Source organism: Daphnia pulicaria, chromosome 8 (genome assembly GCF_021234035.1).
Source record: "Daphnia pulicaria isolate SC F1-1A chromosome 8, SC_F0-13Bv2, whole genome shotgun sequence".
Taxonomy (NCBI): domain Eukaryota; kingdom Metazoa; phylum Arthropoda; class Branchiopoda; order Diplostraca; family Daphniidae; genus Daphnia; species Daphnia pulicaria.
This window is the reverse complement of record NC_060920.1, coordinates 14518752-14543651: the sequence shown is the minus strand read 5'-3', so window position 1 is coordinate 14543651 and position 24900 is coordinate 14518752. Positions and strand designations below refer to the sequence as shown.

The 24900-nt window shown below is 42.6% G+C and overlaps 6 protein-coding genes across 9 annotated transcripts in view; 5 read left to right on the top strand and 1 right to left on the bottom strand.

The window, feature by feature from the left end:
- The first annotated feature begins 26 nt into the window (after window positions 1-26).
- LOC124312041 (atrophin-1-like) lies at window positions 27-6243 on the top strand. Its single transcript, XM_046776448.1, has 9 exons — window positions 27-551; window positions 686-982; window positions 1049-1378; window positions 1446-1745; window positions 1826-2885; window positions 2970-3112; window positions 3183-3581; window positions 3650-4050; window positions 4128-6243. The coding sequence occupies exons 1-9, from the start codon at window positions 453-455 to the stop codon at window positions 5521-5523; spliced, it is 4425 nt and encodes a 1474-aa protein (XP_046632404.1). The 5' UTR covers window positions 27-452; the 3' UTR covers window positions 5524-6243.
- Window positions 6244-6419: 176 nt separating this feature from the next.
- Window positions 6420-8841, top strand: LOC124312137 (E3 ubiquitin-protein ligase rnf146-like). Its single transcript, XM_046776624.1, has 3 exons — window positions 6420-6612; window positions 6934-7387; window positions 7904-8841. The coding sequence occupies exons 2-3, from the start codon at window positions 6940-6942 to the stop codon at window positions 8581-8583; spliced, it is 1128 nt and encodes a 375-aa protein (XP_046632580.1). The 5' UTR covers window positions 6420-6612; window positions 6934-6939; the 3' UTR covers window positions 8584-8841.
- Window positions 8842-9145: 304 nt separating this feature from the next.
- Window positions 9146-11605, top strand: LOC124312107 (kelch domain-containing protein 4-like). The gene is made up of 11 exons (XM_046776580.1): window positions 9146-9420; window positions 9479-9652; window positions 9714-9949; window positions 10010-10176; window positions 10254-10403; window positions 10465-10566; window positions 10631-10750; window positions 10820-10902; window positions 10963-11094; window positions 11154-11277; window positions 11342-11605. Exons 1-11 carry the CDS (start codon window positions 9310-9312, stop codon window positions 11503-11505), a joined length of 1563 nt encoding a protein of 520 aa, XP_046632536.1. The 5' UTR covers window positions 9146-9309; the 3' UTR covers window positions 11506-11605.
- A 112-nt stretch (window positions 11606-11717) lies between these two features.
- LOC124312118 (28S ribosomal protein S27, mitochondrial-like) lies at window positions 11718-13542 on the bottom strand. The gene is made up of 5 exons (XM_046776593.1): window positions 13391-13542; window positions 13241-13330; window positions 13112-13182; window positions 12798-13050; window positions 11718-12731 (listed from the first exon to the last, which is right to left on the bottom strand). The coding sequence occupies exons 1-5, from the start codon at window positions 13458-13460 to the stop codon at window positions 11818-11820; spliced, it is 1398 nt and encodes a 465-aa protein (XP_046632549.1). The 5' UTR covers window positions 13461-13542; the 3' UTR covers window positions 11718-11817.
- Window positions 13543-13579: 37 nt separating this feature from the next.
- Window positions 13580-14347, top strand: LOC124312187 (39S ribosomal protein L54, mitochondrial-like). 2 transcript variants are annotated; one of them, XM_046776696.1, is made up of 4 exons: window positions 13580-13725; window positions 13799-14002; window positions 14081-14208; window positions 14276-14347. In XM_046776696.1, exons 1-3 carry the CDS (start codon window positions 13611-13613, stop codon window positions 14191-14193), a joined length of 432 nt encoding a protein of 143 aa, XP_046632652.1. In that variant the 5' UTR covers window positions 13580-13610; the 3' UTR covers window positions 14194-14208; window positions 14276-14347. The 2 variants fall into 2 exon arrangements, with proteins under 2 accessions (XP_046632652.1, XP_046632653.1); XM_046776697.1 differs by lacking the exon at window positions 14276-14347 and having other exon boundaries at window positions 14081-14258.
- Window positions 14348-14535: 188 nt separating this feature from the next.
- The window catches only part of LOC124312049 (band 4.1-like protein 4A), a 40241-nt gene continuing 29876 nt past the window's right edge, over window positions 14536-24900 (top strand). The window contains exons 1-2 of one of the 3 annotated variants that reach the window (XM_046776474.1): window positions 14536-14606; window positions 16765-16910. In XM_046776474.1, coding sequence (XP_046632430.1) covers window positions 16797-16910 — 114 coding nt within the window. In that variant the 5' untranslated portion in view covers window positions 14536-14606; window positions 16765-16796. Of the gene's footprint in view, window positions 14607-16048; window positions 16375-16764; window positions 16911-24900 lie in introns of those variants that run through there. The other 2 variants (XM_046776473.1, XM_046776475.1) reach the window with 2 other exon arrangements.

Genomic DNA, 24900 nt, shown 5'->3' with positions numbered 1-24900 from the left:
CCGTCTTGTGTGGAAACGGATAGGACGGCAACGTCGCTCTTTGCTTCCATCTCCATTCCTTGGTTTGTGGAAAATTTTGTTTCTTTTGTTGCTCGAAGCGACTCAGAAGAATTCCTCGCTCGCTGAAATACTCTGGACGAGCGTTTTCTAATTATATGGGCGTTGAAAAGTGTTTGATTGATTAAAGAATTAACGACATAAATTTCATTCGTGTGCCTATTAAAAGTCTGGAGATTTCTTCATGTTTGGGCATTCGTCGAGGCGTGGGGTCTTGTAGGGTTAAGTGACAGTGACAATCCCCATCGTGTTCTTGTGTTACGTGTGTATTAAACTAGGTTCCGAGCATTATGAAATGAACTACAGCGATAGCTCGTACAGTGCAATTCGTTTCATGCAATGCTCCTTGATTTTAAAGAAGACTATAGAAGAGAACATGTGCTATCTTGATTGGAATGGCCAGCAACGACCAACAATGGGCCATTACTAGTCGGGCAAAACAACAAATCAGGCAAACTAAGAGGAGGGAGAGAGCCCAGCGTATGCACATGCAGGTGATGATGATGAATTCCCATTTTGAAATGGCTCATTTATTATTAGAATTCATACCACACAATTGATGTCAAGTGTAGGCCTAGTTAGGGCAGGTCTCTTATCAATATCTATTTGTTTTGAATTTTTTCAACAGGCCCAGCAGAAGGAATGTGTTGATTCATCCCAAGGATCACACGGTGGCATCCATTCCAATTCACACAGTGTTGGTGGTTTCTCATCACGGGTACCAGCCTTTTCTAGCCCGTTGTGCCATGAGAGTAATGAAGATGAGGATAGTGAGACATCCTATAGTGAGGACAATCAAAAGCCTTTAAAAACAACTAAGAACAAGAGCAGCAGCAGTGGTCCCAAACTTGCTGAACCCTTGTATGAAGAAGATGTGATTGATGGATTTGCTATTATTAGCTTCTCTACGTATGAGGACTTGGAGGTTTGTTCTCAATGTGGAATTTCTTGAGAGAGAAGAATAAATTTTTTGTTTGTTTTTACTTTTTAGGATGCTGTGAGGATTACAGAAAAAACGTCTTGCCTACCAGATCCTTTGGTACCTTTGGATACCAAAGAAAGAAATCGTTCAAGTCCGGGACAGCGAAGTAGTAAAAAATCAAACACCAGCCGAAGTAATGGAGCCATCAAAGGGCGATGTGGTCTCGACAGTACATCTCAGCCTTCCGTTAGCCACACCAACGGTCCTCCTGCTGAGACCAACAGTGTTAGCGTCAAACCGGAAGCGGCGATTGACTCGGGATCTCGGGACTCCCGGGCCACATCTATTGATAGATTCAGTGATGTCAGTCGACACAGCAACTCTTCAAGAGGCTACCTTGTAAGTTAACCGATACACTTTCCCGTATTTTTCCCACTCACTAAATTGCTTGTTTTCTCGTTTTCAGTGTGATAGTGAAAGTGAGGAACTTGAGAAAGCCAACAACCACCAGGAACTAAGAGGGCTCAGTCCAAATGGTGGTAATAACCGGCCAACCGAATTCGTAGCACCTGTTAAGCGTTCTTTCAGTCCTGGCCATGCCAGTGTGGCCACTAATAGCCACAGTACCATAAGTAACGCGAGTAGTTCTAGCGGTAGTAGCTCTAATGCTCCGGCGGCAGGAGAGAACTGCAACAACTTACGTTGGGTTGGTCTTTCTGGAAGTCCCCGTCCTGCCACTGCTGTTGCCCCCCTCGGCCATCTCCAGGTAATACTTATGGCTTATTATTGATATAATCACCCGAGTTGGTATTCTAAATAAAATTTTGTCTGTATTTCGTATTTCAGAATGGACCGAGACTATCGGATTGTCAACCAACGGAAGGAGGTGCCGGTCCGAGTCCGGATGGACCTCCGGCAGCTCCTTCACCTCGGTTACCGCTGCATCCTCCGGTTGCTGGATCTCCACTTAACACATTTCAACACACCTCCAGCCCGTCGACTAATCCGGTTCCTGTTTTAAGAAGTGGCGGCTTTAATTCTCACCCCATCCCGCAATTTACAGCTCCTTCAAGTTGTCCACCTCTCTCCTACGTTGCTCCGCCATTCAGTACGACGGCACAGTCGATGTCTGGTCCCAAGCCACCGTCACCTGTCGCTCGTATCTCAGCGGAAAGCAGCAGATCAGGCGAGGGACAGAGGCAGCAGCAACCACCACCACAGCCGCATCCACCGCAGCAGCTACCAACTGCGATGATTCCTCCGCTGTCGTCTCAAAAGTTACCGCCACCTCCTGCTCCTTACGTGAAGCCGCCCAGTCCGTTTCATCCCAACAACTCAACGACAGGAATTCGACCGGTCTTCTCTTCAGCGCCTTCCAATGTCCCGCCAACGTCTAGCCTATCCTCCCCTGCACCTCCTTCTGTGTTCAGCACCAGCTCATCCTTCCCCTTCTTCCCTCCAGTGTCTATGGCTCGAACTATACCAAATCACAATAGCAACAGCAGCCACCCGACAACAACAACAACTTCAAGCGGATTTCCAACACCTTTCCTGGCTCCGTCTCCGCCTATTGTTGCCTCAACTCCGCCAGCTCAGCCAAAGCACACCTCTCTCGGCGCTCCCCCAATGGCATTCGGCGACCCACCGTTTGCATTGACACGACTTCCGTTTTCCACGGCTTCGTTTGCGCCTACAAGTTCAGCTAAACCGGTTACGTCAGTTGCTGAAATCGCGCCCAATTCATCACGCCCTAGTAGCCGAACATCATCATCATCTTCGTTGTACAACAACAATGAACCCAGCAGCAGGGACAGAACGGGCAGCTTACCGTTTCCTGGCCACTCTTCTACGACGAGGTCACCTAGTCTACCTCCTCCACTTGCTCCCTCAACCTTTCCCATACCAGGTAAACACGGTTTGTCACTGTTGATCTTCCAAAGGTCACGCATCCTTGATCTCTCGTTAATTTTTTCCCCTACGTGTCATTAAGTTTCTTCTGCGTGGCCCCGTCCGCCGCATCCTGACTCATCAAGACAATACAGCCCTAGCCCCAATCCTGGGTCAAAACGTACTTCGCCCACGGTTCGTCCTTCCGGCGGCAGACAGAGTCCTGGAAAGGATGCATTGCCTCTGGTAATAGACTCCGAGATATAGTTATTTGAATGTGTACGGTTTCTAATAATAGATTATCATGATTGAGCAGGTGACTGGAAGAGCCCCAGGTCCTTCTCCAATTTCGCAAATGAGCACAGAGTCGTATTCTGACATGCTTAGACGTGAGCTGGACTCGAGATTTCTCAATTCGACGCCCAATATGAGTTCGCTTCTTCCACCGCCGCCTCTGTCCGCCACACCCGGTCCCAACAAACTATTGGATCCTTCTTCTTTGTACCGCCCGATGATGCCTCACATGGGTCTACCTGGTTTAAATCCATCGCCGTATCCGCCGCATTCCGTTGGATATGGTGTGAATTCAGTACCGTCCTCCGCCATGAGTGTCAGTTCTGCGATGGGTCAGCCGCAGTCGGGTGGCGGAATTCTCAGCAATCTCGGAGGAATGTCCCTACCACCTGCGCCGTCCAGCTTGTCTCTTCCGCCTAAGGTATGTCATCACGCAGTTCACGTTGTTCGGTTGTATTATCATGCCTGTATTTCCCAATTACGCCATAGAAACCTGGCAAGTGGAATGCCATGCACGTCCGAATAGCATGGGAGATCCACCAGAATCAACAACGGCAGCCCCGGGATATGCAATTGGATCCGAAAAAGATGATGAGTTTGGCGCCTAAATTGAACCTAGGAATATCTACAGGTCCACCTCAAGGCCCATCATCTCATCCCCCTCAACTTCCTCCTCACCCGCCACATCAGACTCATGCAAAGTCGACAGGCGGCTTTGATACCTTGCCCAGCGCGCTCAATTCGCACAATTCGCCATTTGGTTATACCCATCACAACATGGCCGGCTTTCTTCCCCGTATTCCTTCCGTCCCTACACCTCCTCCTTCTCACCATTCAATGCAGCCACCTGGTGGAGTGAGACACAGTCCGGCACCCGATCAATGGACAAGGTAATAGGATTCTGGAAAAAAAAAAGTATTGGAGAAATTTGAGGTGTTTTGACATACTTTTTCTTTGATTTTATTAGAATGCCACATTCTTCATCGTCGTCCTCGATGACGGCCCCTTGGCTGGCCCCGTTGATGAGCGCCGGATCGATGTCATCGATGAAATCCGAGCAGTCCCCGACGACGTCTCATCATAGCGCTGCTGCTGCAATGTCCAACCATCATCAGATGGCCAAAGAGAGAGAGAGACAGAAGAAGGAAGAACGAGAGCGTGAGCGTGAAAGAGAACGTGAAAGGGAGCGGGAACGGGAACGGGAGCGGGAACGAGAGCGCGAAAGAGAAAGAGAACGTGAAAGAGAGAGGGAACGGGAGCGAGAAAAGGAAAGACAAAAGGAGAGAGAAAGGAGTGAGAGACAAGAGCGTGAAAAGAAGAGAGAGGAGGAAAAGGAACGAGAAAGGAGGAGACACGCCTCTCGATCCCCACTACATCCACATTCACGGCCGTCGGCCAACGGTGGTTCTTCGAAATCGGATCAGTCCAACAAATCAAACGCCTCGCAGTCCATGTCCAGCAATCTTCCGCCGTTATCATTCCATCCGGGGATGCAAATGCCCGCCAACATGTTGGACCGATCCCGTATGGGGATGCACACGCCGTTGCACGCGTACAGCCACGGTTCCTTCGATCCTTTCAGAGACGTCCTGCGTGGGATGGATCCGATGCGGGAGAGTATGGATCGCGAATCGTTTTTGAGAAACTACGGTGCGGCAGCCAATCATCTGGCATTAGGTGGACCGGGACTGCACGGATACGGGACACCTCCTTCTTCTTATGGATTGCCTGGACTTCCTCCCGACCGATACAGAGACGGGTTATCGTTGCCTCCTCACCTCGGCCACCCATCTATGGCTGGATCCTATTCCTTGGCCGGTCAACAAGGTGGACCGTATGGGCAGCAAAATGATCGCTTTGGATCTCTTCCAGGGATGAGTGGAGCCCCGACTCTCTATCCGCCCACTTCAACGTCGTATCCGTTTCCGCCTCTAGGCCCTGGTGGACTTTTAGGAGCCGGATTGGGAAGTGGCATGAGCTCCTTGTCAATGTTGCCTCAATCGCTGTTGACTTCTGGTGGTAAACGGACTCCACCGCCATCGGGACAACCACCGACATCACTCCCGGGTTCGTCGGCGCTGGCTTCGCTTGGGCGGACTCACATGGGTCTCATGCCGGCCGGCCTAGGGTTGTCACCATATCCAATGCCGTCACCATCTCCTCACATGATGAATCCGCATCACTTGCTCCCTCCGCACCACGGGTCTTCTATGGGAGGCGCCCGACCGCCCTCCAATAGTACGCCTCCATCCGGTGTGGGTCGTCCTTTAATGGATTTGACGTCGCCGCATCCTTCCTCCGGCTTAGCGCCCTTTAATCCGATGGATCCGTATCCTCGCAAAGACGACCCCCAATCGCGGTAGCAATAGCACAAGTGCAGTGTACTCTCACTAAAAAAAAAATACTAGACGATCATCATCATCATCGGTTTCCTCTTTCTTTCTTTTTCACACAAAAATTCAATACGCTCTCCCCTGCGTCTTGCCATCGCTTCTCTTTTCTTTATAGTGTGAAGGAATTCCAGTGTTTGATTCGACGAACGAGTGACGTAATGAACCTCATTTCTTTCGGTGCAAACGTTTTTTTCGCTCACTCTTCGTCACACATGCCAATCTTCCTGCCCTATTTCCTCTCATGCGCGTTAGATCTGACTACATGAAAAAATCGACTGGTGTAGACATGAATTTTTTGTAGGCCCCTCTCTTCTCTCATTCTTTTCCTTCCTTTTTTACTATTCTGGAATTTCTGTTCGATTAAAAATGAAAACACGAAGAAGCATCTGTCTATTTTGTATTGAGATATTACGGCATATTAGTGGACCTTTGCTGTACATTTTCGTCCTCTGCCTTGAATGTATTTTCTTTTGTTTTTTTTTTTTTCTCATGAGGTTCTATTTATTTCAGTTTTTCAGTTCTACCCTCTTCGATTTCTCTCTATGCGGCGCGCGTCTCTGTTGTTTCTCGTGTCTCGTAAAAATTTCGATGTATTGTTGAATCTTTCCAATCCCCCTAACCCTCCCACGAATGATTTATGTGACGTGTCGAGCATTTTGTCTTTATATTATACAAACTATTAAAGCGATATTATGCTCGTATCTATTTATACATTTTTTTTTGGCACTCCGATGTGTGGGGGGGGGGAATGCTGGACGGCTTAACCAGTCTTTAATTTCGGATGCCTTTTCGATTACGCACCAAAAATTCTTTCGGAGAAATGGAGAGTTCTCATTTCGGAATACTTGGCAACGCCGAAGACATCAATTGCGCATTCTTCGACTGTTTAGTGTTTACAACAACACTGCTCTGACTGACAAGATGGCTGCACAAGTTTACACGTCGTGGTCGTTTTGATTGGTGAACTTCTTACTCTTATAAAAACCGAGTGGTGTAATATAAAAATAATTGTTGGTTATAGAGTCTACTTTTGCCCACTTATTCCCGATTTAAAACAAGGTAAAGCAATATTTCTAAACTCGGTTGGAAAGCATTTCTTGGATCCTTTTGTCTCATACTTTCTCTTTGCAGATTTTAAATGTCAAATATTAGGCGAATATACGTGATTGTTACTAACAATATGTTATACTAAACTTAGTAGTGTTACTTAAACTCAAAGGGATTTACAATATGTTTTAAGTGTTTTGATGTGCAATCTTATACAGGGGTACTTTAAAAAGTTAAAACCAGTTATTAAGAAAATTTAATATAATTAGATAAATACCAATCCTAATCTAAACATATTTTTAAAATAAATATTTACTTATTCTTTCTTGGCAGATTATCATGTCTGAGTCGGGTACCACTTCTGGAGATCAATGCTCAAGGACGAATATAAGAGGCTCAAGAGCGACCAGCCGAAATGCCTCATTACAGAGTAGCAGAGAAGATTTGTCAAATAGTTCTGTCCTGTCCTCAGGACTGAAGCAAACAGATTGCAGTGCAAGTAGCAAGGCGGAAGATTCTCCAGTTGACAAAGGAGAAAATAGCAGTACTGTGATAGAATGTGCTGTATGCCTCCAAACATGCATTCATCCAGTGAAGCTGCCTTGTTCACATATCTTCTGCTATCTTTGCGTGAAAGGCGTGGCTTTCCAGTCGAAAAGATGCGCCATGTGTCGACAAGAAATTCCCAGCGATTTCCTTATTCACCCACAATTACTTGACAGGGCTCAGCTGGAAAAAGAATCCACTTTAGAAGATGGATACCAATGGTTTTATGAAGGGAGAAACGGTAATTAATCTTTTTTTCTATCAACATATTTTTGAGTGGTCCAGCTTCTAGACTGTGTAGATTTTGACATTTCATTCCTTACGGATCTTTAAGGCTGGTGGCAGTACGACGACCGCACCGCTGTTGATCTCGAGCAGAATTACAAACGTGGGGAAAGAACGTTTGAAATGGTCATTGCAGGAGCCAGTTATGTTATCGATTTTCAGCAACTTATTCAATTTCCTAAACATAGAGCGGGAAGAATACGCAAAATAAAAAGAAGTGCTGCATCTTTTCCCATACTCGGTGTTGCAGGAATTCGTTTGTGAAATCTTTCAAATAACAATCAAATTAAGGACAAACAAAAAATAATAATGAAAATAATAAAGAAATGTGAATATACATGTAATTTCGTACTCGATCAAATTCTCTTTATGTAAGCACAAAGCGTTAATTAAATACAACATTTTGTATGGCTTTCAAACAAAACGAGCACATTTTGAATACTTCATTTGTTTTTTGTTTTCTTCGTTTTAGGTTGGTGGGCCTATGACGAACGAACCAGTTTCGAGATGGAATGTGCCTATAAGCGCTCTCAGCGTATTTGCGAGTTGCTGATTGCTGGATTTCTTTACACGATCGATTTCGATCAGATGTTTCAATCCAGGAAGACGGAGCCTTCGCGACGTCGACGCATTAAACGCGATCTTGCCTCAATACCAAAGAAAGGAGTTGCTGGGTTGCGGCTGGAACAGAGTGACGAAACTGAAAATAGTCAAGCTGCTTCTTTAGATCTTCTTTCGGTGGCTGCCAGCAGGGCAGCTCTCACTTCCAACTGTTTATCTCCTAGCCAAACACCCCAAGCTCCTTCCAACACTCCTCAAACACCTCAGACCCCTCAAACTCCGCGTAGTCCTCCGTCTCCAGCTCCAGAAACGATTTCTAATCAAGACTCTGTAGCTCAAACATTGCCCAGTGAATCTCGTTGGCAGGAGAGAGAAAGACGTCGTCTCCGACGAGCTGTTGAAGAAATCGAACGTCTAAGACTCCATGACGGAGATAGGTTCACTCCACCGCTCTCCAGATTAGATAACATGGTCATCTATTATAATATGGATGAAGAAACTAGCGTTATACACGACGATACTCACGACGACTTGTGGCCAAGTGAAGACAGCTCTTCTGATGACGAAGAAGGAGAGGTGATCATTAGTTAGTAGCGTAAATCAGTCTTACTCTTTTCAGAATTACCTTGAAATTGTAATTGAATCAAGAAGATCTTTCTGCCTTATTCATTCTTGGGTCGTGACGACCGAGAAAATGTAATCCCCTCAACCTCCAACTCGTGTGTTGTATTTTAGATTGGATTTTGATTAGATTAGAGTATGAAAACTCTTGATTCTCTATTTTGGTTTCCATTCACAAATATATTGTAGAGTGGACACAATTTTTGAAATAAATTTTTTGCCTCATAACTTTTAAAAGTTTATCCCTTCAGCCGTAATGAATGTCTATGAGATTTACAGCGGGACGAAATATGATACGATATTTTACCATTTGATAAAAACCGTCAGAGAAAAAATGTCCGCAGGCGCAGTCATGAAGTAAAAGTAATAGCGTGTACTCAGGTCGGATCTTGGTCGGATAATAATCAATCCAAAATACCTTCCCTTTTTTAAAATGGTAAAATAGGTTCGAATGCCACGAACGTGAATTTTTAATTTTTTAATTTCCTGTCGTTTTTTGTTGTAGAGATATATTTGGCAACAAAGAACTTCTCTAAAGCATGGCTAAAGAGCAGACGATTTATGAAAACGTGGTTCATTTCAAGTTGTCAAAGTTGCAAGAATTAATTCTTGTGTTGACATTTACCGAGTTCGCTCTTTACATTTGTTCTAAATCAAGAAATTGTTTGTATAGGTTTCTGTAATAATATTCTAATAATGGGTAAAAAAGATAAATCTAAAAAAGGTAAAGGAGCTGAGAAAACGATTGCAAAAACTTTAAAGAAACAAACCACCAAGTTAAAAAAAGAATTAGCTGCTAAAGGAGAGGTATAATGTGCTCACAACCCTTTGAATTAAATGTCTTTAATATATTTTTTATTTCTAGGAAGACTTGGAGCAAGTTATAAAGGAACTTGAAGAAGCAGATCGAAAGAAAAATGCTATTGTTGAAGATTTGCTTAAAGATGGGCCTAGTCGCAGAGCAAATTTTTCTTTAAATGCTCATTTTGAAAAAGATGAAATTGTCATGTTCGGAGGAGAATATTTCAATGGACAAAAGGTTGAAAATAAAATAATGATAGATTTTGTAATACTAACTGATTTCATCTTCATTCTTTTAGACCTTTGTTTATGGTGATCTAGTTCTTTATAACTTAAAGAAGAAAACATGGTTGAAGATACAAGCTCCAGGAGCTGCACCACCACGCTGTGCCCATCAGGCAGTTTTGACAGCAGGGGAAGGAGGGCAGTTGTGGATATTTGGAGGAGAATATGCTTCTCCTTCACAGTCCCAATTCTACCATTATAAAGACTTGTGGGTCTTTTATTTAAAAACCAAGAAATGGGAAAAAATAAAGTATTTAAATCATTCTTTCTTTCAACTTGGCTGATTTAAAAAAATAATTTTTATGTTTAGCGCTACACTTGGTCCTTCATCAAGAAGTGGTCATCGTATGGTTTTATGTAAAAAAAATTTGGTTGTCTTTGGTGGTTATCACGACAACGGATTGGATTATAAATATTATAATGATGTTCATTTGTTCGATCTGGAGAGCAGAACATGGCGCAAGATTGAACCATCTGGTAATATCTTTAGTCTTTATTTCACGCTTATGCAGTTTGTTGTATGCTTAAATATAATTGGCTTTTATCTCTGGAAGGTACGGCCCCGTCACCGAGATCTGGTTGCCAAATGGTCACCTTGCCCGATGGCCGCATTCTCATAACAGGGGGATACAGCAAAAATAAAGTGAAGAAAGATGTTGACAAGGGCATTATTCACAGTGATGCCTTCCTCCTGTTTCCTGATAGTATGTATTTGTCTGTTTTTTAATTTACCCTTTTCCTTAAATTTCTCTTCGTGTTACATAGAGCATGACACCAATGGAACAAAGTGGAAATGGCAGTCCGTTAAGCTTACTGGAACTAAGCCTTCCCCTCGCACTGGAATGAGTGTGGTGGCGAACACCATAGGTAAATAACGTGAAATTTTCTTTACATCACATTTTTAATGAGTAAACCAACTTTCTTTTTCAAGGTAATCGCGCATACTTCTTCGGTGGTGTGCACGATGAAGAAGAAGATGAAGAAAACATTTCTGGTTCTTTTTTTAATGACTTATATTGCCTGGACCTAGAAAAACTAAATTTCAACCGAAGTAATTATAATTTTAATGAATACTTTAATCACCCACTAATTTATGCCAATCTTTAAAATTTGAACTCAGTTATCTTAGACGGCGTTAAGGCTAAAAAAGAAGCAAGCGAAACAGAGGAGTCGACATCGGCCATGCCACAGGAAGCGGAACAAGTAAAACAACTGAAATTATTACATCAGACACTACTGTAAACAAATTTGTGAAATTTTTAGGCTGAACCATCGGAACGTGTTGAACAACCAATAGTTCACGATGACGGAATTTTTACTCTCACTATTGGACCTTCCTCGACCACTAATGCTGAAAGTGCCATTGCTGGAGCATCTGGAACCACTGCAGTCAATGTAGGTTTCTTTACTTGTTTTTGACGGTAAATTAGCTGACAAGAATTACATCATTTTAGGTAACAATGCCTTCGCCTCGCATGGGTTCAGGACTTTGCGTCAAGCATGGCCTATTGTATCTCTATGGTGGAATCGTCGAGGATGGTGACAAACAGTATACGTTAAACGACATGTTTGCACTTGGTAAGTTGTGTATAGGGATTAATTATATGGCTAGTTTTGAATTATACGAATAATTGTTTCATAGATCTACATAAAGGAGTCGAATGGGATGAATTAATTCACGACGAGCAGGCTAAATCTGAATGGATTGATTCTGATTCGGAATCATCAGGCATGGATAGTGATGGATCTTCTGACTCGAACGACGATGATGAGGAAGAATCAGACGAAGCGATGGAGGAAAATTAAATGTGTCTAGCAATGTGAAAATCGATTTTTACGTTTTCGCTGCTACAATCCTGTTATCACACGTCTAAAAACTGTCTCAATAAATGTTAAGAAAACTGTTGTGACTGTAATTTTAAAAAATCTAATTTGCATGCAATTCGAGTTTAGAGTTTAGTAACTAATATCAAGCGATTTGGCAGTTCAGTAGAAGATACGGCAGTGACTTTTACAAATCAAAAGACATGGATCTTTATTTATCAGACTGAACTGTTATTTCAATCAATGACTAAATATTCAAATACAAAATGAGGGAAGATTAAGATCGAAAGGGTCCTACTTTTGCCTCATATTCGGTGTAATTTCTGGTGGAAAGTATGCGTCTTCTTCGGCCTGTCGCAGCAATTTGGAACTGATCCTTTTACCTCTTCCCTCTTGTTGTTTAATAAGCATTTCCTTTTGCAATATTTTTTCCTCGTGTCGCAACTCCCACTCATCCAAGTTATCGAAGAAGTAAAGCTGCTCTTCTTTCTCTTGCAATTCCTTTTTCTTAGCTTCCAGAATGGCCAGCCGTTTTCGGTGTTCAATAGCTTGGGTTTGTCTTTCGATTTCTTGTTCTCTCTGCTGTTCCCAGAGTTGGTATTGTTCTTTTTGACGTTGAATATCCTCGTTTTCATGCTTGCTGACAGCGTCCTTGATTCGCTGTTTCAAAATATCGTTCACATTACCAGGAACGACAAAACCTTCAGTTTCCAGTTGATTCACTCGGTTATTGAAGTTTTCCAAAAAATTTTCGGGTAAGTTTGTGGATTCCTGCACTGTCTTTTTGCATAGCTCTAGCTCTTCCTTTAATAGCTGCGGCTTAGAGGATGATCCCAGTATCGTATCTAAAGTTTGGATAATCTTGTCATGTTTCTCAAACAAAGTCCATCCCAATAGAATGGAAGTATAAGCCACAGAATCAGGCGACTGACGAAGGAAGTGTTTTCCGAATCCAACGAGAGTCTTGCCAATAAGATGGTGAGGTTGGGTAAGATCAAAATGATCGTCAAAGAATGGCTCACGAATGTAGTCAACTCGAACTTTGACATCTTCCACAGGTTCCACAGGTTTGGGTTTAGGTTGTGGATCCCAAGGGTCTGGCTGTGGATTGTTGAGATAGCAATAACATGAATACAATGCCAGATGACTAGTAATTGGATGGTCAAACTCTTCTTGAAGCATCAGCTGAATTGCAACCTTGGCAGCATCTGAAATAGTGTGAAAAAATGTATTAATGGTAACATAAGTAAACAAAATAATATTAAGAAAAATACCGCGGAAGTTTCCCTGCTTGAGAAACGAATCCATCAACAAATTACTCAAATAATAATCTAGAAACAGTCCATAGTTGAGACGATCATCAACCATTCTCAGCAAAGAGTCAGTATGCTTGAATTCCAAGAATGTTCTAATAACTGAATGACCAGTAGAGGGAAGGGCATGAATAGTGTTTGGGCATCTTCGAAATTTCTGAGTAATAGCTTCCAAATCATCTAGATGCAGCTCATTCAAGACAAAAGTGGAGAACTGAATAAAAGATTATATCCATTACTTGAACAATACAACAATTTCTGAAAGTTTTACACACCAAATCAACATCAATCGCACTGGCTTTGCTTTCCTTCTGGAATTTTTTCATTAACTCTCCATAAAAATTTTCTATAATAAAAAAATTTTAGATAAAGGGTTTTAACAGAACAATTATATAAACTTTTACCATTTTTTAGTTTTTCTAGTAATGGATTATTCAATCTTCCCTTCCATTCAGCATCACATTGGTAGGCATCCGATAGAAATGTTCGGAGACCTGAATGAGTAACGAAATAATTCATTTAGAGATTCATAGTGACAGTAATTATGATTTTACATAGTCTTTGAAGGTTCTGAAAGCGGTATCCCAGCAAATTACACTTTAAAAGTAATCCTTTTCCAGCCATTACTTGTTTTGGGAACAACGTGGAATTTCTTATTTCGACAAGTCGGCTTTTTTCACGTCATATCGTCTGCTATTATTGTGATCCCACACACCATCTAACGAAAGGTTTAGCAACTTACATCACTACATCAGTCTGCAGACTGCAGACATCATGGCTGCAATATCTTGTGTTGCACGGCAACTTACATGTGCCAAACTTCTTTTTCGAAATTCAACACCATGGAATTTTCAAAGAATCGCAGAATATGCAAAACCAACTGGAGGAGGTATGAAACAATCGGACGAAACTAGTTGAGGAATAATATTCTTAATGTCTTCTATTCAATTTCGATTTTTTAGTGGGTGGGTTGGGCGCCAAAAAAGCCGGCAAGGGTGCTGGTGGAAAACTGGGCTCTGTTGTGCAAAAGATAGTTTTACCTGTTGAAACAGATCCAGTAAAGCTAGTCAATTATGTCTGTGGCAGTAACATATTGAAAGAAGGGAAAGATGTTGAGTTGAAACCAGACAGTGAATATCCCGACTGGCTGTGGTCAATAAGATTAGGTATGCAACCAATTAATTACAGTTTTTGTATTTCACTTGAAAACTATTAGAATGATTTCATTTCTCTCTGAAATTAAGGTAATCCTCCTGCCCTGGAAGATATGGATCCAAACACCTTGCAGTATTGGAGACGACTGAGAAAACTTAGCCTTCGCAGACAATCCAAGTTGATGTCACTCAGGAAATACTAAGAATAACCCACACAAGTATACTAGCTATTCGTTTTGATTTTCAAATAAAAAAAATATAAATGGTCCATTTATTTTTTTTTAGTGAGACTCCAGTTTCTTCTATAGTAAACTTTGCTTTCACTTCCATTAAAAAAATGATTGCTTCTAGCTGGAAGATCTTGCACTTTACTTTGAGAAAAAAAAGAAACAATCTTGGTCTTAGTTACTGATAAGTAAAAAAGATGTGTAAAAAGCAAACTTTCACTTGATCGCGCTAGGCTAGGTATAGCTATCAATTTCCTACAATTAACAGGGTGAGTCAAGGCTAATAAATGATTATTAGGTTTCCTTATAAGGGAGGAAGGCCGTAATCCGTGGAGTTGATGCGGCGACGCGGGGAGAAGAGATTACGTCGACCATCAATGTAAAGCCAGGTGAGAACTGCGCCGTACAGTCAAGAATCGAATAGTAGATTCATAGTCAAGTTTTTACGATTGTCGATGAAAAGCCGGGTCGTCATTAAAAGAAGAAGAGAACAGAGTGTATGATCAAAGATAATAATGTACCAATGGAAAGTCTGGGACTTTATAGCCATGTATACATATGGAAGTGATCAAAATCGTGAATGGGGTGCCGGCCAACCAACCGACATTCATTTCATTCTGTCCGTCCAAAACGGGGGTTTCTCTTGTCGTATATCTTCAGTAGATGGCACTGATGAATTTTTCGAGGGCGAAACGATCGTGAGGGCATGCTAAATGGCTCTTAGAGAGTACCATTTAACGAGCCTATTATGATGGGCACAATTATTTTCCGTCTCTCTCTCGCAGTTTCCATCCCAGAAATTGAAATATGCATCTTTGAACAGGTTTCTTGATTAATTTCGTTGTCACAGCACGAGGTCGTGCGGATTCGTCAGTGATACATCTTTTCGCTAGACGTCATCTTTATTTGGATTGCGTTTTCCGACTTTCATCTCTCCGTTTGAGAGACGAGGCCACAGCGAAGTTAGTCGGGCAAGAAAAAGACGCGAGGGATTGTCGTTATTAATCTCTCGATCTCATCTTGTGAATGTCTCCCGCCCGCCATCAAAGCAAGCAAAAGTAAAAGAAATGCAGCTCTGAAAAATAGCATCGCTCCTTTTTTGAAAAAAAAAGAACAAACTTTTACTTACTCTCTCGCTAGTATTTGTCCGTTCTAAGCCGCTAGAATTGCGCCGAGTGTCATTTCCTCCTATGATTTACAAAACCTTCAGCTGTACTCTAGCTCGATTGTTTTCGCGGAAGACTTACAAGGTTTTAAGATCCCCAAAGTTTTTAAATAGACCGAATTGCTTGAGACGTCAGAAAATCGCTGATGACAGCTGAAGCGATGGTTTTCCAGATCACGGAATCAAGTTATTACCCGTTTCAATTTGTCCCATTGGTGAGTTAAGTTGCTCCTTTTGGCGTCACGCTCTCCTTGTTCTGGTCCCGATGATTTAACACCTGGACGGAACCGAGTGAACAATGAACATTTGGGTGTTGTCTATCCCTTTTTCGGCTTCTCGCTCAAGTTCGCGGTTCATTTGTCTGCCCGTCTCATAGGCTGAGATGGTATTTTTCACTTCAACCTTGACTCCCGATACGTTTCTGTTTCCTCCTTCAAGTACTTTTTATTTTTATTTTTCAAAGGTAAAGAGTTCTTAGGCGATAGAACCAGAAAAATAAATACAGACGGCAGCCCTAATAGTACACCTTGAGGGCTTTCCGCTGACGGAACTTCTTCCATGAAACCTGCTGGTGCAGCTCGGTGAAGGGAAGGGGAGGAGGAGGAGGAATAGGGTGCTCTATACTATACTACAGCCTTCTCTCCTTTGGCTCTGGTCTGCAACCCAACCAGTGCCCTCCTTCAGTTGCTCAGGTGCTTGCCTGCGCTACGGACGTCAGTTGTTTCTCTCTCTCTGTGCCCCCACCCAAAATCCCCAAACGAAAGAGAAGACCATCCACGCGCGTACACTTTTGGGTGCCCCGTTTTGTTTGATATTTTTTTTTCACGAATCACCCGACACCCGAAGAACATCTCATCTTCTAAGGATTCCCTCGCAACCGGCCATTTGAAGCGATGTCGTGCTTGATCTGATTTCAGGATTTTTGTCGGTTTTTTTTTCTCTGGACGTTTTCCCAGCTTCTTTCGGTTTTACAAATCGTCTCGTGTTTGAAGGTACGCTCGACTGGGCTCCGGTTTTTCTCTCTCTCTCTCGTTGTTGTTGTCGTTCTATTATATCTGACCGTCCGCGCTGCACTTGGCAAAAGAAAGTCGGTGGAAACAAGTTGAGCTGCGATAATAGAGTTCTGTGCAGCTGCTAACTGACGCTGACGCGCTTATTACTTTTTTGTGTCGGATCGTCAGCGTGGAACCGAAATGATGGAAACGGACTGTGCCCTTTCTAGAGAAATTCTCTCCACTTTTTCTTATTTTCTTATTTTGCCTTTTTTTGTATTTCTTTTTATTCTCTCATCAGTGACGATCTGTTTGTACCGTGATTTTTCACGCTCTTGTTTGCATTCAAATTTCTCATAATTTTCTTTGATCTCTTTTTTTATTTTCTAGAGCGCGCGCTGAAAAAATAAAATATTTCTTCCATGGAAAACCTTCTGGGCCTTAACATGCGGATCAATTGTTTCGGTGACAAAGTGTCGAGTCTCCACTGCAAGATCGTCTTACTCGACGAGCAGCAACTTGTCCACGAAGTCTTGGTGAGTCCTCCTCCACCCTACTCTACTTCTTTTCATTTTGTGGTTGTTGAGACTTGGCGATCTTTTTGAAACGCCGCGCGTTTATTTTGTCCGTCTTCTTTTTTTTTTCCCGCGTCTGCGTGGCGGCATTCAAAATTCGTTTCGGTCGAGGCCTCTGTTATGGCACGGTCACGAAAGAGTGGACTCTGGAGCTTGCTATTCTTCTCTTTTAAGCTCTATTGTTCACCTTTTTTCGACGTGGTTGTTGTTGTTGTTGTTGTGAGTGAAGGACGGGGTGCTGACGATCCCCGCCGTGTGTTATCGGGAGAAATCGATCGGAACAACGACATCTTCGTTTTTTTTTTTTTCGGTTGGGGATAGCCAAAAAGGCAAAAGGAAATAACGCGCCGACTAAAGAGTTTGAGGCACGCAGAGTTTGTGTGTCTTATCGGCACGGGATCCGTATGGAACGGAAAGTGTACGTCTCGATAAATTTAAATGATGATCGACTCGTGTGCCGTATATCTTCCAATCTGATCTTCTTTTCTTCACTTTGATTTTCCAGACTGCGAGGGGAGAGAAATCGTTTCTTCTTTTTTCGGTCCATCTTCTCTCTCTCTTTCTCTGCGATGTGCTTTGTCCAATTACAAAGCCCAGGGGTTCTTCTTCTGCCTATTTATGGAGTCAACTCTTTTCAAGATGAGCCTCTCCTCGTTAGTCGTCGGGACTCTCTCGACTCTCTCGGATGAGATGAAGAAGGGGGCTAGAACTTATTATATCCTATCGCTACATCATATTCGTTTTCGTTTTTTGAGGCCAGTATCGGCCGCCGAGAGCTGTTCATTGTTCAACTCACACACACACACGAGCCGAGCGAACCCAGTGAAAGTGGTCCGGGTTTGTTGGTCATTCCACAGGCATATTATACCAACTCTTACACACACACACGTACTAACACACACAAGAGATAATCTTTGTTGTTGTTGTTGTGGTCATAGTGCGTGGCGTGACCGATAAATCCATCAGGTTCCTATTATGAGTTTTTTTTTTCTTTCTTCTCATTTCCATTGGTCCTGCCGTTTCTTTTTTCCTTTCTTCTTTCTCTCTCTCCAATCACCAAGTCGCTTTTTTTCTTCTTTCGTATTAAGAATCGATTATTTATGGAGTGTCACCTCTAACCCCCACCGCCGTCTAACCCTAACCGTCATTTTCGTTCACGGCGAGTGGGTAACATGGGATAAGAAGGAAGAGAAAGAAATAACCTTTTAGCCGAGTTGTCGTCATCTTCTTCTTATTATTATTGCGTAACTTTGGCAGAGGTTAAAAGGAAAAGACTCTGAACGGGTTGCCACGATGATCATGTTCGTGTCTTCCCTTTTTTGATAGTTGTACCCACTAATAATCGGATCTGAACTTTGCGACCTCTTCCAACGTCATTTCGTCTGAAGAAATCCTGAGCAACCCCAAAAACCGAACGGACTCGGACGAAATAACGTCTACAATCTCGAGTCAAATGTCTTTGTCGATTGAATTGTGTTGCCGGAACAGCAACAGACGTTTTTTTTCTTTTCTTTTTAACTGATGGGAAAAGAGCCCGATACATCCCATGGGTGGGGGGTATCTATCGGGACATGACAAACCACCATCAAAGAAATAACACGGCGCTGGTGTTACCGCGTATACTATCTCGAATGCGGATATTCTATCGCGACTTACACGCGATCTCTTTTTATTTTGTTCGGCGGGTTTTTTTTTGGTACCTTCCCCCAACCAACTTCTATCAATTCCTTTCATCTCATTTTCAGTTTAATTTTTTTTTTCCACGGGAGAACAAAAAATTGAATGGTGAAATTTACTTGGGATGAAGAATGTGATGCGATGATTAGGGGGGTTGGTTTATAGTGCGTGTTTTTATCGAAGCGAATCTTGAAAAATCGACTAAACGAACGCGCTACCTGCAATTAACTTTCGGACTTTATTCGGGTTTCTCCTTTAAAAAAAAAATATGTAATAATTTTTTGTGCTTTGTGAAATGTGAAATGCCGCCGGGAGGGAAACGAAATCAACGGTGACGACAGCCAACCACCACCACCACCACCACCTATCTGTGTGTTTAACGTTCACACATAAACATACACACAAAAAAAAAGAGATGGGAGACCCAGAAAACGCGTCTAATAACGACTCGATTTAGCACGAAATTAAACAACTTTTTTTTTCCTACATAATAATAAAAAAAAAGGCCAAGGAGAAACAGGATCATGAAGTTTTTTTTGTATAAAGAAAGAAAAAAAAAGAGTGGATCATTAAAATCACCGGGTCGTCGTGTTGTAGGAGTAGGAAGAAGAAGAAGAAGAGTCTGAGAGTGGTTAAGTTGATATAAAATGACCTCATTGCCCTCGAACGAGCTGCAGTAAAGAAAGAATTACCGTCTCAAATTGAGGCAAGTTGAAAAAAAAAAATAATATAAACTTTGCCAAAAAAAAAAAGTAACCAGAAACAACTCGACATTTAGCTAGGAAGAAGAGGCGGAGCTTAAGCGACCGACCAAATTGTAAAATAATCATAATAATAATAATAAAAGGAAAAAAAGAGTTTTGGACGAGTAAAAAAAGGGACGGAGCATTTTTTTTTATAATGTGCTGCAATCCGTACGTGTATATACGTCATGCAAAGAAAGAGAGCACACACACATTTAAATGTTACCTGTGTGTGTGTGCTGTGTGGCCAGAGGTGAAAAGCAAAGGTCTTGGGAACGTCCTGCGGCCATGCCAACATGACATAAGGAAAAGGTTGTCTCAGACATTCTGTTATGTGTACCGATCCCCAGAAGAAGAAGAAGAAGAGGGTTATTGTGTTTCAGGTGAGGTTGGGGTCTCTCTGGTGGAAGGAGGGGGAGGAAGAGCTGAACTTTCATGAGGAAAACGTGCCGTTGTATTTTGAAGAAAAAAAAAGAAATAGAAGAAGAAGAAGGTTTTTCGTTTGAACCGAGGAGCGTCTCCGACACACGAATTCGTGGGGCAGTTTAGATTATATTAGAGGAGCTGTGGGGGTTGTTGCACGCTGATGGCGAAGGGGTGAAAATGCCCCTCGATTTAAGAAAAAGGACCCCGGTGGAATGATGAAGATTGTCTTTGTCACTTTGGTGCTGCTGCCCTTTCGTGTTGTGTTCGTGTCTCGTGACGTCCGTTGAATAATAAATTCGAAAAATAAAGAAAAGAAAAGAAAAAGATTTATTTTTTGAAGAAAAAGCAAGGCCAGAAAAGAAAAGCAAAAGCATTTCTGAAAATGGTGAGGCGCGCAATCATAGCTCAACAATTGGTCTGCGCCTCTCTCCGTTTCGGAGTGATGGTCAGGAACTATTTAGCATTAAATTATTTCGCAAATCATAAAAGAAGCGGCAGAGCGTCAGAAGTAGTTAGCTCTCAGTTGTCTTTTTTTCCCTTTCCTTAAAGACTCGGAATTGGTATTCCCGGTGGCGAAATGAATCAAAAACGGAGAAGAAAACAAAACAAACTCGTGTGTCGTATTCAGCCAAGGTCTCGTCGGCGGTTCATCTGCGTCGGTATTGTTTTCGCAACGACTTTTGAGTTTTTTTTTTTCGCCGCACTTGATGGCACCGGAGAGTGGATGACGTTGCCGCTTTTCCAAAAGAGATTTACACAATATCCTATGCCTTTTTCTCTTTCCCCTCGACTTCCTGGATATGATGGTGCTATAAAAACAGTAGTTATACTCGTGTGTGTGTCTCTCGGAAGGTTCAATATCCAAATGCGCCAAGGAGAAGAAGAAAAAACAAGAAGAAGAAAAGGGAATTGAATGGCAGTGAGTACATTTGAGGCCGACAAGATCCGGGCCTTCGGGTTACTATCAAATAACGTGTGTGTGTCGGATCAGAAGAGAACAACACACACACTCTTCTATCATCCCGTCACACACAGTGTGTGTAGGTCCCTCGTTATAATACTGTTCTCCTTGCCTGTTCTCTCACGCCGGCGTCCAGTTAACGCTCAACAAAAAAAGGTTAGACACAAAAGTCTCTTGACTGGGATGGCTGCGTACACCAAAGAGGAGGTACTGATCGCTGGGAATTGTAAAGGCCCCAGGTGCGCTCCTTCCTTCCTATATGTATTTATATACTACACCATTTCGAACGGGCACGATACGAAATGTAAACCTTTACCTTAAGACACGGAGAAGATTTTTTGGGGGGGTTTTTTGTTTTTCTCTTTAGAATTTACTGACAACGAGAGAAACCGAGAATGACAAAGCGATCTTACCCATCGGGCAGCAGCGGTCGCTGTGTGGTATAAGGTGCGATTGTTTTTCTTCTTCTTCCTCTTCCCATACCATTTGAAAATCTTTTTTTCCATATTGTTGGATTTTTTCTTGTTATTTTCTTCTTGTTATTGACCATGGGAGGCGTCGTATTTCCCGCTCCAATTTGCCCCTTGTCTGTTCGTTGGGGTTTATTTTCGTTCGTTTCTATACAGAAATAACCGCTCCAACCAATAATTCATCATTAGGAAGGGGTCCGACACAAAGTTTCCTTTTCACTGCGGAAGTCGATAGGTAGAGACGGAACTGGACATTGTAAAAGCGACGGTTTTCTTGACTTGCCAATGATTTATCTGAGTGGGATGGACTCTGAAACCTGGGTGGCATTTTTCTTTTCTTTCTTTTTTCGGGATAACACGTCACACAAATGTTTTTTTATTTTCGCAGTTGGCTCGTCCTTGATTTTCGGTCAAATTAAGGACTCGGATTACAATTTACAAGACCGCAGCAGTCCTTGATCTTGATTTGTTGGCCAGGCGTTTCTTCAATTGTCTTTTCGGGTTGGAAGGGGGCACCGTGAAATCATTTGACACAGAAACGGGCGATGATAAGAAAAGAAAAGACAAAAAAAGTGAACGTGAATTGATAATAACAATCAACTTCTTTTCTTTTTTTTTGCAAGTTCAATCGTTGCGTGAGTGTTTGATGGGATGCGTGGAGACAACTCGAACTGCCTCTCCCTTTTTGGTTTTTTCCTCCACACATCCGAATGGGTGGGACGGAGGGATGGCAACGAGTTTCTGACGAGCGTGAGAGAGAAAGACCTTCTTGTGTTTTGATTAATTTTATTCCCCCCATCCAACTGTCCTCTAGGTGCCTCCCCCCTCACATCCCCCGATGAGTGTCGATGTCATTCCCATCGACGTGAAATTTCAGTTGTTTTCTTTTTGTCTTTTTTTGGCCATGGAGGAATTTCTCTTTCTGTGACTGAAAGGAGGAAACTCTTGTCATCTTTTTATACCTTTCGGCGAAGCCCATCTCCTCCGCCCAGCTCTCTCACATGTGTGCTGTTGATTGTTTCCCTTTTCGTATGTTTGGTAAGGAGGGGGATGGAATGCCTTTGACGGAAACGCAAACAGCCGCACACATGACGGACTGGCGGATGCAACGACCGACGAATCATCTCTTTAGTTTGATAAGGAAACGAAAGAAACAATTCCGTGAACGTATCGTAAGTTAAAAGATGGCATTAAGGTAAAAGGTCTCTTTCCAAGACCGTCCATCATCGGCCGGGATTGGAAGAGGAGTTGACTTGTGTTATGATCCAGTCATTCCGACCGGCTGGCCCCAACACATTTCAGCTAGTGGCTTTTTACTTTTTTCAAAAATGAAGTATCACATCTGGGGGAGTTAGAGATGAGAATTTTAAAAACTAGCAGTAGATGTTGATGCCTTTAAGTCATAGCGGCACTTTCGTTCACGGATCTGGAAGGCAACTCGAAGAAAAAGACTGATGGCATCTGCCGGGATGGATGGATGGAGCCAACACGCTCCCCCGTTATAATACTCGACTCTTCACATTTCTTCTTTTCTGTTTGTTTGTTTTGGTTTTTCCAGTCGGTTGCTGATGAGAAAAAGAAGAAAAAAAAAGAAAAACCGAAAGTGTCGTCGTTGACGAGCCCTACACGAAATAAAATAAAATAAAAAAGAGTCAAGAGAGCGAAGCCGCTGCTCGTCCGTGGTCTGCGACGATCCAACGGTGCGGCGGTTCTTGCGGCTCTTCTTCTTGTGCCTGAGCAGCAACAGCAGCAGCACGGGCTCTGGCCGATCATAATCGTAAAAATAAGAAATAAAAGAAAGAAAGAAAGAACGAAAGAAGGAGAAAAAAGTTTATTTTTACTCTTTTTTTGCTTGTTGTTGTTGTTGTTGTTGGGTATCGATTCGTATCCCCCGCCACACCGCCACATCTTTCCGTTTGTTTTTGATCGGTTTGTTTGCCGGGAGAGATGCCATCGCCCGAACAATCAGATAACAACAGTAGTCTTGGCCTTTTATTTGAAATTCTTCTCGGTATTTTCGTATGTGGTTCGAGCGATCCCAAGAAAGTCGCAACGAAGAATCAAGAGAGAGAGGTTACACCAAATATCTCGACAAACTTGTCGATGTGATCGGGAGAATAAAGAAACGGGTCAAGAGCTCAAGAGAGCGATCGTCTGTTATTCGGTTGCCACTTGCCAGAGTGTTACGCGAGGGAAAAACAATCACCTTTAAAAGGATATCTAGTCCTCAAAAGGTGACTGCTTTACTATACGGTACTCTCTCGTTTGACTCTTGAAAATCGGCTCTGAATGATGTCAACTAAAATCTGGTTTCTTTTCTCTTTATTTTTAATTGAATTTTTTAGTTTTGGTTTTTTGTGTGTCCAACTATTGGCCGACCCGGTTTCGAGTGTCATTTCACGTTATTTGCCCTCTTTTTCTCTCTCTCTCCCTCGTCCAGCTCCAATGAAAAATCACTTGTTTTCCCGGCTTTTGCGCATGAACTCGAATCTCCCCCGAAACGAGATTGGTGGACCTGGACGTGAGAGAATACCGGTCGTACCGTTTTGCCGACTCTGTCTCTTGTACAAACAAACTCTTTTTTTTTTCTTGAAAAAGCCAACTGAGCCAACTCTAGACCAAAAAGTTCACAGCCGGGCTATTCGGGTACTACACACATAATAAAGAAGTAAAAAAAAAAGCAAACGGTTTTAATAGTTGCAGCAGGTTGTCTGACCAGTTAAAAAAGAAAAAAAAAAAAAAAAACTTCCTTGCAGGTTGATTAGCCCGCTTATGGAGTCTCTCGTGTTTGTTTCCCGTTCATCTGGTTTTCTTTTTTCGGTGCTTTTTGATGGACGCCGATTATTAGGGATGATGACAGTCATCTGCTTCCTTATTTTTTATTTTTTTCACGAGCCGGGCAAGGAATGCAGGGCGGCCGTGGTTTCAATGAGATATCGCACTATAAAGAGCTGGCCAATAAAAATGAAACGGGACGAATAGAAGTAGAAGAAAAAAAAGGAGGGGATTTGTATTTAAAAGTCGCTCGTTCGGGAGCAGCTGACTGAACTGGGTGCACCGCCGCTCGCTCCCGTCAATCAACAGCCCCAGTGGGTCGTTAATGTTGTGGGAAAAGATAAAGACACTTTGGGGGAAATGTTTTATGGGTAGTTGAATCTCCCCACCCAAAGTTGTTATTCGCCAGAGTCAGAACAGGAAGAGCGATGAAGGAGCCAGAACAAGATTGGAGCGAAGAAAACAAGTCATCTAATTATGACATTATATGGCAGGGGCGGGCGCATTCGGGGAAAAGAAGAAAAAGAAAAAAGGGTTCGTCGCTCGCTCCTTGACGGCGGAGCAATTTGCACGATGCGGCGTATCGCAGTCGGAAATGTCGATGTACCGTTCGTTTTCATCCGTCAATGGCTCCTGAGGAGAAGAAGAAGAAGATCTTTTCGGGAGTCAGCCGAGCGGTGGGTTAGCTGAACTGGAAATATATAGACGCTCATCAATTCCAAATCAAGTGAATGAGACACTAACCCAACATCTAAATGACGTCAGTTCTTTCTTTCTTTTTTTTCATGTCGTAAAAAGAATACGACACAAAATAAAAATAAAAAAAAGTTTAATCCAGCAGATATCAAACGTGTGTGACATGAAACCATCCGAGCGATTCGGTCAACAGACCTTGGCCA